We start from the raw sequence: 13,916 nt of genomic DNA, 5'->3' as shown, positions 1-13,916 counted from the left end.
GAGGGAGGAATGGAGAGTTACTGTTTAATAGATACAGAGTTCAATTTGGGAAAATGAAAATTTCTGGAGATAGATGGTGGTGATGGTTGCTCAGTAGTGTGATTGTACTAAATGCCACTCAATTGTACACCTAAAAATGCTTAAAATGGTAAATTTTAGGTATCATTTGCCACAATACAAAATATATGAAGCAACAATATAACAAAATATATGAAGAAACAATTGATGTTTGTGATGAGCACCCATGTGAAAGTAATTGGTTGAAATAGAAGTTCTTTCCCCTAATGAATATTTATTCTTACTAAAATAATATTTAGAAATAGTAACTAAATTTTTATGAAAATGTTTAAAGAATAAAATAAATTGGTACAGATTATTTGACGGTGACCATCTGTGGGAGTCATTTTAACTTTATTAAAAGATTTTTAAAATTATTTGCAAAACTGTTGACATTTAGATCTATTTGAATCAAATGTAAGTGTTAATTGGTTCTGTTAACCTTCATATTTTTTTCTTAGGTTCCGTTTAAGTCCAGCTGCCCGCAATATTCTGGAAAAACACTCACTGGATGCTAGCCAGGGCACAGCCACTGGCCCTCGGGGGATATTCACTAAAGAGTATGTGTTTGCTTTTTGTAATAACCAATTCCATTATTTATTATGATCATGTTTTTTTTGAAAGAAAATAAAAAGAGCTTATTCAGTCTTAAGATTTAAAAGGAGGTACACTGTTCTTTTGTACTTTTAATTGCTTTTATCATTGTAAATTATATTGTGTGCAAGAGTTGTTTTCTGAATAATTATAGCATTACTGAAGAACAACTCTAATTTGGTAACTAAGCAAGATCCTTAGAAGTGGTAATAAATGCAGAAAATTAGAGTGCCAAACAGTGAAACTTTATGCAGTATTAAGTGTGTGAAATCATGCAATAACATTTACATTTCTAAAACAAGGAAATATATTTTAAAAAATTATTTTCATTATCCATTTGAATTTTATTCACTTGTACTGTTATAAAGCAATTTCCATATACAGTTTGGTCTCTTTTTAGATTTTCTTTTCTATTTCATTGATCCATCTGTTCACGAGTTAGTACCATACTTTTTTAGTACCACATTTTTAATTAGAAATGTTTTACTGTATGCTTTACCTCTGATAGCAATAGCCTTGCTCTTTTTTTTTTTTAATTAATCAGTTTTCTTAGTTCATTCTTATTTTATTATTCTTCCAAATGAATTTTAAGCAGTTCATCTAGCTCCATGGGTAGGAGTGAGGGGTATTTTTATGGGATTGTATCACATTTTAAATAAAGTTTGTGAGAACAGACATCTTTATGATGATGGGTCTTTCTATTCCGCAACACTGGTGTGTCTTTGCATTAGTTTAAATGTTTGTGTCTTTCAAAACAGATGGCCCCTTTTCTGTTGAAACTTAGTCTAGTAGGGTAGACAAAGATTAATCAAATAGGCTTATGAACTAATGTAAAATTTCAGTAGTGTTATGTGCTACATTTCTATTGGCAGTAAGAGTAAATGTTTCAAATTGAGTTTATGTTTTAAAGCAATGTACTCATTCCATGTTTATCTAATATTGATAGAAAATAATAAATAATATTGGCCAGAATTTTTGTAAGTCAAGAGAGAGCAATGGTTATTAAATTATAAGTGGCAGTGTTGGGCCAGGCAACTTCTTCTTTTTTCCACTGGGTTATTTTACTCTGCATGAAAGCATTGGCTTACTGTTGGGTGTTTATTGAAAGCAGTATGTAGCTTTAATTCTTAGATATCCTCATTTATCTATATTGCACTCTTACTGATTTGTTAACTGAATGTGAGTATGTGGTTCTATCACACACATACTGTGAAGTTCATGCCACACTGCATGAGTTGGAAATCAGCTGTCCTGAGAGCTCACTGAAGGGCAACATCCCAGACCGTGGGATTTTTAAAGGACTTAAAAGTTACACTTAGCTGTAAAAAATTAAAATTAAGAACCTTGGTTGCCAGTTAATCCCAGTTTCTTCCCCACACCAATCCCGATTTGTGTCTGCTCTTGGTATCTTAATCTTGTTAATCTCTACCAGTCTGTGCCTTAGTAGCACTCTCTGTAAAAATGGGAGAAAGCAACTATTTTTATGACAAAGTAGACTTGCCTTGCTCATAATTCTGAGGATTAGGAAGAAGAGTCTGTATTTAATTCATTAGTCTTTGAGGATTTGGTGAAATGTAAAATAATAATTGTTGCATCTTAGGGGGATCAGTTCTGCAAATTTGTGTAAGATAAACTGGAGCAGAAAAAGATGAGTTAAGGAGATAAATTAATAGGCTCCTAAAGTAATCCAGGTAAGAGATAATGAATACTTGAATGTGGTTAGAAGATCTAAAAGGGAGATTCCTGATACAGACAACATTGTAAGGATAAAGTCCAGAAACCTTCACAGATTAAATGTGGAGTGTAGGCCAGAGTAGCAACAAATAAAGGAATGAATTTGGATCTAGTCTAGGTGATGATAGTTTTGTCTCCAGAAATAGAAATAAAGGATTTGGGAAGCATTTGTTTTGGTGGAGTTAGTAATGTTTGAAGCTTACTTTCAGGACTTAGAAGCCATGTAGGTATCAGGATCAGTGAGATGAAGATGTATCTCAGGAGACAGTTTGGGATTAGAGGGATAGATTTGGTAGATAATAAAGCAATAGTTGTAATTGAGTTCATAAATAGGGAAACTATTTAGAGGTTAAAATCCTTGAGTTGGAGGATACCTGGGAAATGTGGGAAAAGTCAAGGATGGTAGGATCTAAGAAAAGACTCTTAAATTTGGTGATGTGGTAACCTTTTGGAGGGCAGTTCAGTAGTGTGAGAGCAGTAGAATAAAGAAGTAAAGGTTTCTTCCTTCCTTTTCTTTCCATGTGTGCTTAATACATGTATGGTGCACAAATATCTTTTTTTTTAAACCTGAGTTGAAAGTTATAATATTAATGAAACGTTTCTTAAGAACAAGGTGATATTATCTCCCGAATACCATAAGGAAGCAGTATTAAAGAGTTAGGCTTTTATTATTATTGCCATCTTTTCTACCCTGTTACCCTTTTCTCTTCCCTGCCCTTATTCCTTAACTCTCCACAAGAAAGGCATCAACTTCTGGTCTTCAAAATAAGAACTAGTACAAAAGATTTTATGAGAAAAATGAATCCTGAAAGCATACATTATTGAGGATTTTTGCTTTTCTATACTACTAAAAATGCCTGCATTTTAAGTTTATCATTAAGGTGAGCTTTGGAAAAATTTTAGCCTAATGTCATCTTCTGATACGGTTGAAAAATTGCAGGCCTTGGCATAGCTCTCCCCAAAATATCTTAGCACACTTTTTTATTTTTTATTTTTATTTTTTTAAGAGAGAGATAGGCTCTCACTCTGTCACCCAGATTGGGGTGCCATGGTGTTGTTCATAGCTCACTGCAGCCTTGAACTCCTAGGCTGTAGTGGTCCTATCACCTCAGCCTCTCAAATAGTTGGGACTACAGGTGTGCCACCATGCCTGGCTAAATTTTTAAAAAAATTTTGTAGAGACAGTTTCTCACTAGGTTGCCCAGACTGGTCTCAAGCTCTTGGCCTCAGGTAATCCTCCCGCCTCAGCCTCTCAAAGTGCTGGGAATGCGGACGTGAGCCACCGTGCCCGGCCAGCACACATTCTTGACATGGTGAGGACATCCTCCATACCATGTCTACTAAAAGTGCGAGTAGAAAAATCAGTTCCAGATGCCTCCAGCCCACTGTATTTGTGAAAAAAATCTTGGGTATCAGGGCTACTATTTTAATTTTGCCTTAAAACAAGCATTGCTCAGAATACATATGTTGTACCAAAGCGTGTAGACTTGACTCTGCTTGTATATGTGACTATTTTAAGAAAGCAGTGTCAGGGCCACAATTAGAAGCAGAAGACGTTTAGGTTCTTTGCCTGCAGCCCCAATGTCTTTGGTACATCTGTGTCTTAAATCATAGTTGTAGTAATATTTGTATTTATCACACAGCATCAAAAATTAGGTAAGTATGACAGGCAAGTGCCTAGTATGTTTTAGTGGTATTTCTTTTCAAAATGAATTCATGTCACACCCAAATGAATTGTTCTCTCAGAAACCAGTAGAGAAGGTTCTACCTGAGTTAACTTCCAGAGCATCCTCTGCCTATCTGCAGATTTGTTTTTCTCCTGATTTTTGTAGCTTTTAATGTCTACCTAACGCTCCAAGTTTAGTCTGATTATTTAATGTGCAGAAATCATTAAAACCATTTTCTGCCTTACAGAAAACTAAATCGTTGGCTGTTACTAAAGAATAATTAAGATTTATACTTCATAGGTATGTAAAGTATAAAATAGGTAATAAAAAGGCCAGGTGCAGTGGCTCACACCTGTAATCCCAGCATTTTGGGAGGCCAAGGGTAGCGAATCACTTGAGTCCAGGAGTTTGAGACCAGTCTGGCCAACATGATAAAACCCCATCTCTACTAAAACTATAAAGCTTAGCCAGGCGTGGTGGTGCACACCTGTATTCCCAGCTACTACGGAGGCTGAGGCATGAGAATCTCTTGAACCCGGGAGGTGGTGGTTGCAGTGAGCTGAGATTGTGCCACTGCACTCCAACCTGGGTGACTGAGTGAGACTCTTTAAAAAATAAAAAAATAAAAAATAAAATCAGCAATAAAAGTTTTTGTGAGCCAGTGGCCAGAATGAATTTTCTTCCTGCTTCTTTATGATTAACCTACCCAAGAACCTTAATTACTACAGAGACAAAACTAAACTGCTTTTTAAAAAATAAAGTAGCAAGTAATAGTTATGTTAACTAAATATTACATATTACTAAATATGCTAATAAGTAATAGTTATGCTAAAAATGTGTCAATTTAGTGTCAGCAGCCTTTTTTTTAAATAGATGTAATCAGGCATTAACCATACAGATTTTTGCACCTCAGTTAGAGTGTTCCTACTTGTGTTGGTGTTCTATTATTGCATAACAAGTTACAATAAACTTACCAGCTTAAAATAATACCTATTTGTTTTCTAACAGTTCAATAGGTTAGAAGTCCTGGCATAGCACGGCCAGGTTCTGAACTCATGGTCTCATAAGGCTGAAATCAAAGTGTTGGCCAAGGCTGGGGACTCATGTGAAGCTTGGGGTCCTCTTCCAAGCTCATGCGGTTGTTGACAGAATGTATTTCTTTGGGACTGTAGGACTGTGGCCCTTGTTTTCTTTCTAGCTCTCAGCCAAGAACCCGTGACAGCTCCCAGAGGCCATGTGCAGGGCCTTGCCATGTGTGGTCTCCACAGGCAGTTCGCAACATGCATGTTTGCTTCTCTCAGGCCAGCAGTTGAATCTCTTTACTTCAAGTCTCTTCTTCCAGGAAGGCCTAATTTCTTTTAAGAGATTACCTGATGTATTTGCCCTCTCCAGGGTAGTTTGCCTTTTGATTAACTCAAATGCAACTGATTTGGAGCCTCATATATCTATAAAATGCCACCAATTTTGTCACATAATAGGGCCTAATCATGGAAGTGACATCCATCGTATTCACAGGCCAGATACCGTCAAGAGGGATTATATGGGGTGTGTACACCCGGGGCAGGAATATTGGGGCCATCTCAGAATTCTTCCTACCATGTTGCCACAAGTAAAAGGGTCTTCTCAAATATGCTCAACAGGTTCTAGGTTTTAATCTTTCATCAGTTTTTTTGAAAAATAATACCAAAATATTAACTGCTTGAGAAATAATTTTTCTTTAGATTTTGTGTCACCCTGAATTTTTTTTAGGTTATATAAAACAATTTTTTTTTCTTAAATTGGAAAAAATACTTTCCTAAATACTTACTGGATATTAAAATGTCCCAAAAATTATTTTAAGAAAATATATTGCCTAATACCACTGTAACTTAGCATAGTGAGTTGAGGGCTTAGCATATTTAGTAATCTAATTATATCTTCTTACAAGACAAAAATACCTTTGTTTTACAGAGTAATACAAAGGCAAGTCTGTAACTAGTTATTTTTCATTCTAAAATATATCATGGGTTAGATTTGTTATATTAGGTTGTACTGATGGCATATTGAGCAAAATTTAAAATGATTTGATTTCCTGGTCATAAATAAGCTGATTTGCACTATAATAAACAATGAATAAACAATAAGTGAACAATGATGTAGGAAGTATCCTGGTGAAAGCCATATTTACAATAAACGACACTTTTTGAATGCCATGTGAATATTATTTCATGAGTATGAAGGATGAGAATATGGTTTAATTAATTGTTGATCTACCAAATAACATCCACTGTACAGAAAAAAGACTAATTTCCTTTTTAAAAATCAATACTTATGCCCAATTTTAATAAAATTTTAGTTATTGTTTGGTTTTTGAAAATATGCAAATATTAAAACATGACAAATAATCGTCAGCAGACCAGGTAAGAGACAGGATTTAATTTTCTAGCTCAAGTAATTGGTTTTTAATTATAACCTTGACATCTGTATATTTGTGTATCTTTTCTCCACGTCTCATCTACGTTTTCTGAAAGTTCTGTTATATTCCTTATTGCTAGTTATGGTTATCTCCTTTGCTCTTATTTCCAGGGATGCTCTCAGACTTGTCCAGTTGAAACAGACGGGCAAGATTACCGAGTCTAGACCAACTCCAGCCCCTGCAGCCACTCCCACAGCACCTTCGCCCCTACAGGCCACAGCTGGGCCATCTTATCCCCGGCCTATGATCCCACCAGTATCAACTCCTGGACAACCCAGTGCAGTGGTAATGTTCTCTAAGTGCATTTTTATTTCTTTTTTTTTTTTTTCTGAGACCGAGTCTTGCACTGTCACCCAGGCTGGAGTGTAGTGGCGTGATCTCAACTCACTGCAGCCTCCGCCTCCCAGGTTCAAGTAATTCTCCTGCCTCAGCTTCCTGAGTAGCTGGGATTATAGGCGCATACCAGACGCCCATCTAATTTTTGTATTTTTAGTAGAGATGGGGTTTCACCATATTGGCCAGGCTGATCTCAAACTCCTGACTTCAGGTGATCCACCCGCCTTGGCCTCCCAAAGTGCTAGGATTACAGGCGTGAGCCACCATGCCTGACCTGGATTTTTATTTTTCAGATTTAAGTGAGAGAGAAAATAAGAACAATTACTCTGTGTTTTAAGAATAGATTTAAAACAGATTAGTTTTACTAATCTGTTTCAATAGTAACTCAGTGATAAATAAAAAACAGTCCAAATGCTTTGTTTTACAGATTTCCTATCAGAAACCAAAATTTGTTTGTACGTTAACTTCCAAATAAACGTTAGAACTATAATTCAATTTAAAGTTACCATAGGTTCCACAACTTCAGTAACATATATTCCCTACAATCTCATGTTTCATGTCTTTTCTTAAGTGTGATACTAATAATTAGTGGCTGACACTAGCTCCCTTTTGTGGATGTGTTCTACTTTTTAACTAGGGAATTGATAATCTCCCTATAAAGAACTATATAGGTCGTCATTCTTTCCTTCTCAGGTGCATGCAGCATAACAGCCCCTTTTTGTTTTCAAATTCCTCCATTTTGTCTCTCTGTGCCTTTCCTATTCAGGTTATTTACTTCCTATCAGAAGAAGTGTAGGATAACCAAGTTTATTTAAAATTGAATGGGCACTTAAAAAAATAAATAGATAAATCTGTACTCCTAGTGGAGAACTATATACTATATGATACTTTAAAAGAGTTGAAAACAGTACAACTTTCATGGGAAACAGATTTTCAAATATCCATTAATGATTAATATACTGCATACTTTAATAACCTAGTCTTTAAGGACATGCAGTTGGACAAGACACTGTGTATATTGAGTGTATAGTCCACTCTTCGACTATATAACATATATTGACTATAAAATATGTATAGTTCGATCATATATCTTTAAAAAGTAGATTATTCAAGGCTGGGTGTGTTACCTTACACCTGTAATCCTAGCACTTTGAGAGTCTGAGGTGGGAGGATTGCCTGCACCCAGGCATTCAAAGACCAGCCTGGGCAACATAGTGAGACCTCATCTTTACAAAAATATTTAAAAATCCGCTGGATGTGGTAGTGTGTGCCTGTAGTCCCAGCTACTCAGGCAGCAGAGGTTGGGGAATCACTTGAGACTGGGAGGTTGAGGCTGTAGTGAGCTGTGTTCATGCCACCGCACTCCAGCCTGGGTAATAAAGGAAGACCCTATCTCAAAAAAGAAAAAAAAAAAGTTATTCAAGTTAGGAAGGTAAACCTTACTTTCGAATTCTTATAGTGTGTAGAGAGCATTTATTCTACTTGACCAAGTACTTTGCTAACATAAAGTGTTTAATTTCTTAATGATATTTGTAAAAATAAAATCAGCCGCACTTTCATTTGCTTTGTATTATCTTGAAGTGATTGTAATGAAATTCCAAAATAGAGTGAAGGACGAGAAAGGAATTAGATACAATTTAAAGCCTATCATGCTTTTTTGAGCGGTCCAAGGAACAGAATGAAAAAACTGCAGAGAAGTTACAGGGATATTTTATTATCTCGTTCATACTTTCTATTATGAATCTCTAAGAAATAAGATCCTCATGTTATTTTTAAAAATTACAAATCCAAATAGAAATAATGGAATTGCCTGTATAGAAGGTCTCTGAGCTTCTAATGTCCCTTGTGATTTCTTTGATCCATGAGTTGTTTATAAGTGTGAATTTAATTTCAAAATATTTGAAGACGCTTCAGTTACCTTTCATGATTTCTAGTTTAACTCCACTGTGTTTAGAGAATGCACTTTGAGACACACTTCATTTTTAGAATAATCTTCTCAAATTTATTGAGATTTATTTTATGTTTATAATATGGCCTGTCTTGGTGGATGTTCCATGTGTGCTTGAAAAGATGGTTCGACTAACAATTTTTTGACTTTATGATGGTGTAAAAGTGACATACATTCAAGTAGAAAGCAGTGCAGTATTTCCTTGCAATGCTGGGCAGCAGTGGCCCGCCACAGCTCCCAGTTAGCCGTGTGATCATCAGCGCAAACGACCGCTACTTTGCAATGTAGTGTGTAGCCAGATAATTTTGCCCAACTGTAGGCTAATGTAAGTGTTCTGAGCACATTTATGGTAGGCTAGGCTAAGGCTAAGCTGTGATGTTCAGTAGGTTATGTGTATTAAATACACTTTGACTTATGATATTTTCAACTTACAATGGGTTCATCAGAGTGTCACCCCATCAAAAGTCAAAGGGCAACTATATATTAATAGTTTGTTGATTTATTGGCTGTTTTATTTCAGGGTTTTTTTGTTTGTTTGTTTGTTTGTTTGTTTGTTTTCCCTAAGACAGTCTTGCTCTGTCGCCCAGGCTGGAGTGCAGTGGCGCAATCTTGGCTCAGTGCAACCTCTGCCTCCCCAGTTCAAGTGATTCTCCTGCCTCAGCCTCCTGAGTAGCTAGTATTACAGGCATGCGCCACCACACCTAGCTAATTTTTGTTTCTTAGTAGAGATGGGGTTTCACCATGTTGGCCAAGCTGGTCTTGAACTCTTGACCTCGTGATCCGCCCACCTCAGCCTCCCAAAGTAATCCTGAGATTACAGGCATGAGCCACCGTGCCCAGCCCATTTCAGTTTTATTAAGTGATATTTGTAACAAAAGCTGCTTACAGATGGCTTATGTCTGTGTCTCTCTTCTCACTCCTCCCTCTCTCTCTGTGTATGTATGTACACATACATATATTGCTCCTTGTGTGTATATGGTGTGTGTGTATGTATGTATACACACACAAACACACCTATGGAGGAATTATTTGGTAGGTTTCTTTTTTATCATCTTAAACATAGTAACATAAGATATCCCATTCACAATTGAAACATGAATTTTATTACTTTTTTCTGTAGTTACATACTATAAAACCAAAATATCCCAGATTTTTTCATATTCTTCCCTTATACTAAGAATTTTAATAGTGCTTTTCTTGTATTAATCTTTAATTAGTAAGTTAGGTCATCAAGAATGAATTTCATTTATAAAGTTGCTTGTTTTTTGTTTTATTTTTCTATTCCACTTGTGGTTTAATGGACAGGTTGCTATCTTTTTGTAGGGCACATTCACTGAAATCCCTGCCAGCAATATTCGAAGAGTTATTGCCAAGAGATTAACTGAATCTAAAAGTACTGTACCTCATGCATATGCTACTGCTGACTGTGACCTTGGAGCTGTTTTAAAAGTTAGGCAAGATCTCGTCAAAGGTTAGTAAAATTGAATTTACTTAATACAAAACACATGCTAACTTAACTGTCATGAAATCCTTTATAAAATTACACAACGTAGCTTTTAATTTCAATTTCGTAATGTACTTGCACTCTACTATGGGTATATTTGTGCTAGAGAAAAAAAAATTAGTAATGTTTTCCTTGAAAAAGTGAATTGGTTCCACAGTATTAAATAAACCACAGATGCCTTTATGCAGAATAAAGGTTTCTGTTCTACTTTGCTTTTATTTCCCCTTTGTCATATTTGAATAATGTACATTTAGTTAACATTCATTTAGCAGGCAGTTATTGTGTTCAATTCTCTGTTACATACTGAGCTTTAAAAATACAGGTTGAGCATCACAAAACCAAAAATTCAAAGTGCTCCAACATGTGAAACTTTTTGAGTGCCAACATGAAGCTCAAAGGAAGTCCTCATTGTAGCTTTTCAGATTTGGGGATTTTTGGACTAAAGATGCCCAAACAGTAAATGTAGTATTACAAAATCTGAAAAATTTTGAAATCTGAAACACTTCTGGTTCCAAGTATTTTGGATAAGGGATATTGAAATCTAAAGTACTGTAATTTGGTTGGTTATTTTAAAAGCAAAAGTGGTCTTAATGTTTTGGTGTGCTTTAGCATTTACATAGGTCAATTTTTTGGTAAGAACACATGAATGATTTGTGTAGACCAAATGGTTATTTTTTATTTTGAATGTTCTTTGGTATGGTATTTAAACAAAGCAGTCCTTAACATTTCATTAAGTTTAAAATCCAAAACTTTTAAGGATGTTTTAGATTATAAATATCTTAGATATTCTTCTGTATGCAAATTTTGATTTTATATTTCTTGTTCAGAGTGCATTTACAGATTATTAAATTTGTAATATTTCTTACAAAAATCAATTATAAGTTTGCTGAGAGACATACAGATTTTTTAGCATGAACTGATAGTTTTATTTCTTCATTTTTGACCTATATGGCCTTCGTATTATTTTCTTGTCTTATTGCACTGACTAGAACCTCTGGTATAATGAATATAGATGGTAAAAGCAGATATTTTTGCCTTGTTCTTGATCTTGGGGGAAAAGCATTCAGTCTTTTATGTTAGCTATAGGTTTTTTGTAGAACATTATTTTCAGGTTGAAAGAATGTCCATTCCTAGCTTGCAGAGAGTTTTAAACATGAGTAGATGTTGAATTTTGTCAAATACTTTTTGTGCATCTTTTCAGATAACTTTTCCTTTTTCTGTCTGTTAATAAAGTGAATTACATTGGTTGATTTTCAAGTGTTGAATCAACTTTGTATTCCTCAAATAAAGCCCACTTAATCATTAACCTTCTCATATATTGTTTGATTCTGTATTCTAAAATTTTGTTTAGAATCTTTACACCTATGCCCATGAGAAATGCCGACCTGTAGTTTTCTTTTCTGGAGACATTTTTTCGGATTTGTTATCTTATCTAGTGGAATGGGTTGGAAAACATTTCCTGCTCCTTTATTTTCTGGAAGAGTTTGGGTACAATTGGTATTATTTCTTTTTTAATTGTTTAGTAGCATTCACTAATGAGTTTCTTTTTGGAAAGATTTTTAATTATGAATTTTATTTTAAAAATGGATGCAGCTTTTGTTTTCTTGAATGAATTCTGGTAGTTTGTGTCTTTCAAGAAATTTGTGTCATCTAAGTCACCAGGTTTATTGGCATAAAGTTATTCACCACATTACCTTATTATACTGTCATTTTATCTGAAGTAATGTTTCTGTTTTTGATATTAGTAATTTGTGTGTTTTACTCTCTAGATCACTCTGGCTAAAGGGTTATCAGTTCTATTGATCTCGATATCTTCAAAGAACCAGCATTTGGTTTTATTAACTTATCTAGTATTTCTGTGATATTGATCTCATTGATTTCTGTATTTTTTTTTCTCTTTGCTTTCAGTTTACTTTGCTATTTTATTTCTAGTTTTTTAAGGTGAAAACTTGGATCATATATTTGAGACCTTTATTTTTTAATATAAGCATATAATACTCTTGAATTATCTTTAAGCACTACTTTAGCTGTATCCCACAGATGTTGATTTTTTTTTTCTTTTTTTCTTTTGAGACAGGTTCTTGCTCTGTCACCCCGGCTGGAGTGCAGTGGTGCGATCTCGCTTCACTTCAACCACCGCCTCCTGTGGTGATTCTCTCACCTCAGTGCCTTGAGTAGCTACGATTACAGGCACAAACCACCATGCCTGGCTAATTTTTTGTATTTTTACTAGAGACAGGGTTTCAGCATGTTGGCCAAGCTGGTCTCAAACTCCTGGCCTCAAGTGATTCACCTACTTCGGCCTCCCTTAGTGCTGAAATTACAGGCATGAGACACCACGCCTGGCATTATTTTTCCTTTTATTCAATTAAAAATGTTTTCTCATTTATTTCTTTTGTGATTTCTTTGATCAATGAGTTATTTATAATTGTGCACTTAATTTCAAATTATTTGAGAACTATTCATTTCTCTTTCTTTTATGATTTCTAGCTTAACTCCATTGTGTTTAGAGAACACACTTTATATGATTTCAATTTTCTTAAATTTGTTGATATTTATTTTGTATTTATAGTATGGTCTATCTTGGTATGTGTTCTTGAAAAGAATTTTTTTATTTTTACAAGGGAATGTTCTGTAAATGTCAGGCCAAGCTGGTTAATAGTGTTGTTTATGTCTTTTGAGAGGAGTGTTGATATTTCTCATTATAATTGTTTATTTGTAGTTTCTCCTTTCAGCTCTGTCAGTTTTTGCTTCATGTATCCTGAAGATCTATTATTAGCCACATACACAGTTAGAAATTTTATGTTTTCTTGAACAGACCAGTCATGTTATGTCCTTATCTATTCCTTGTAATATTCCTTATCCTCAAGCCTTCTTTATCACATCTGTAGCCATTACAGATTTCTTTGACTTGTGTTTCTATAGTATATCTTTTTGCATCTTTTTACTTTTTAAATGTAAATATGTTTATTTAAATAGGTTTCTTGAAGGCAGCATGTAGTTGGTTCTTGCTATTTTATCCAATTCTTTAGTCTCTTAAGATGTTTAGACCACTCACATTTAATGGGATAGTTGGATTTAAATCTACCATTTTGTTCTTTCTTTGTGTTCTCTTTGTCCCACCTCTTTTATTCTTTCCTTATCTTTTTGGTTACTTACTTTGTTATCATTCCATTGTATTTCTTCATTTTATCTCCTTTTTTCTCTTCTTATCTGTCTTTGCAGTGGTTTTCTTAGGGTTTACAATATAATTCTTTAATTTATCACAGCCTGATTACACCCCACTCCATGTTTAATATAAGAACCTCATAACTATATACTTGCATTTCCTCCCTCTCATATTTTGTACTGCTGTTGTCATGTTTTACTTCTATATGATATAAGCCCCAGAATACATGTTTAATGTTTTTTTTGCTTTAGCAAATCAACTATTTTGGAGTTTTAAAATGAGGGGAAAAGTGTCTTTTATATTTATCTGTACCTTTTTTCATTTCTTTGTATAGAATTAAAGTGCTGTCTGCTATTATACTTCTTCTACCTGAAGAACTTCCTTTAATGCTTTTTATAGTACAGATTGACTGACAATAAATTTTCTGTTTTTGTCCGAAAAAGTCTGTTTTG

The 13,916-nt window shown here is 34.6% G+C and overlaps 1 protein-coding gene across 5 annotated transcripts in view; it reads left to right on the top strand.

Moving 5' to 3' along the window:
* Nucleotides 1-13,916, top strand: part of PDHX (pyruvate dehydrogenase complex component X) — an 89,060-nt gene that overhangs the window by 40,580 nt on the left and 34,564 nt on the right. For all 5 annotated transcript variants that reach the window (XR_012423336.1, XR_012423335.1, XR_001484767.4 and 2 more), the window contains exons 5-7: nt 519-617; nt 6,618-6,792; nt 10,115-10,262. Coding sequence is in view for 2 of the 5 variants with exons in the window: in XM_045371670.2 (XP_045227605.2) it covers nt 519-617; nt 6,618-6,792; nt 10,115-10,262 (422 nt within the window). In the remaining 3 variants the exon portion in view is untranslated. The remainder of the gene's footprint in view (nt 1-518; nt 618-6,617; nt 6,793-10,114; nt 10,263-13,916) is intronic.

This window comes from Macaca fascicularis, chromosome 14, assembly GCF_037993035.2.
Source record: "Macaca fascicularis isolate 582-1 chromosome 14, T2T-MFA8v1.1".
In the NCBI taxonomy this organism is placed as follows: Eukaryota; Metazoa; Chordata; class Mammalia; order Primates; family Cercopithecidae; genus Macaca; species Macaca fascicularis.
The sequence above is the reverse complement of the archived record's forward strand: the minus strand, read 5'-3'. Positions and strand labels throughout refer to the sequence as shown.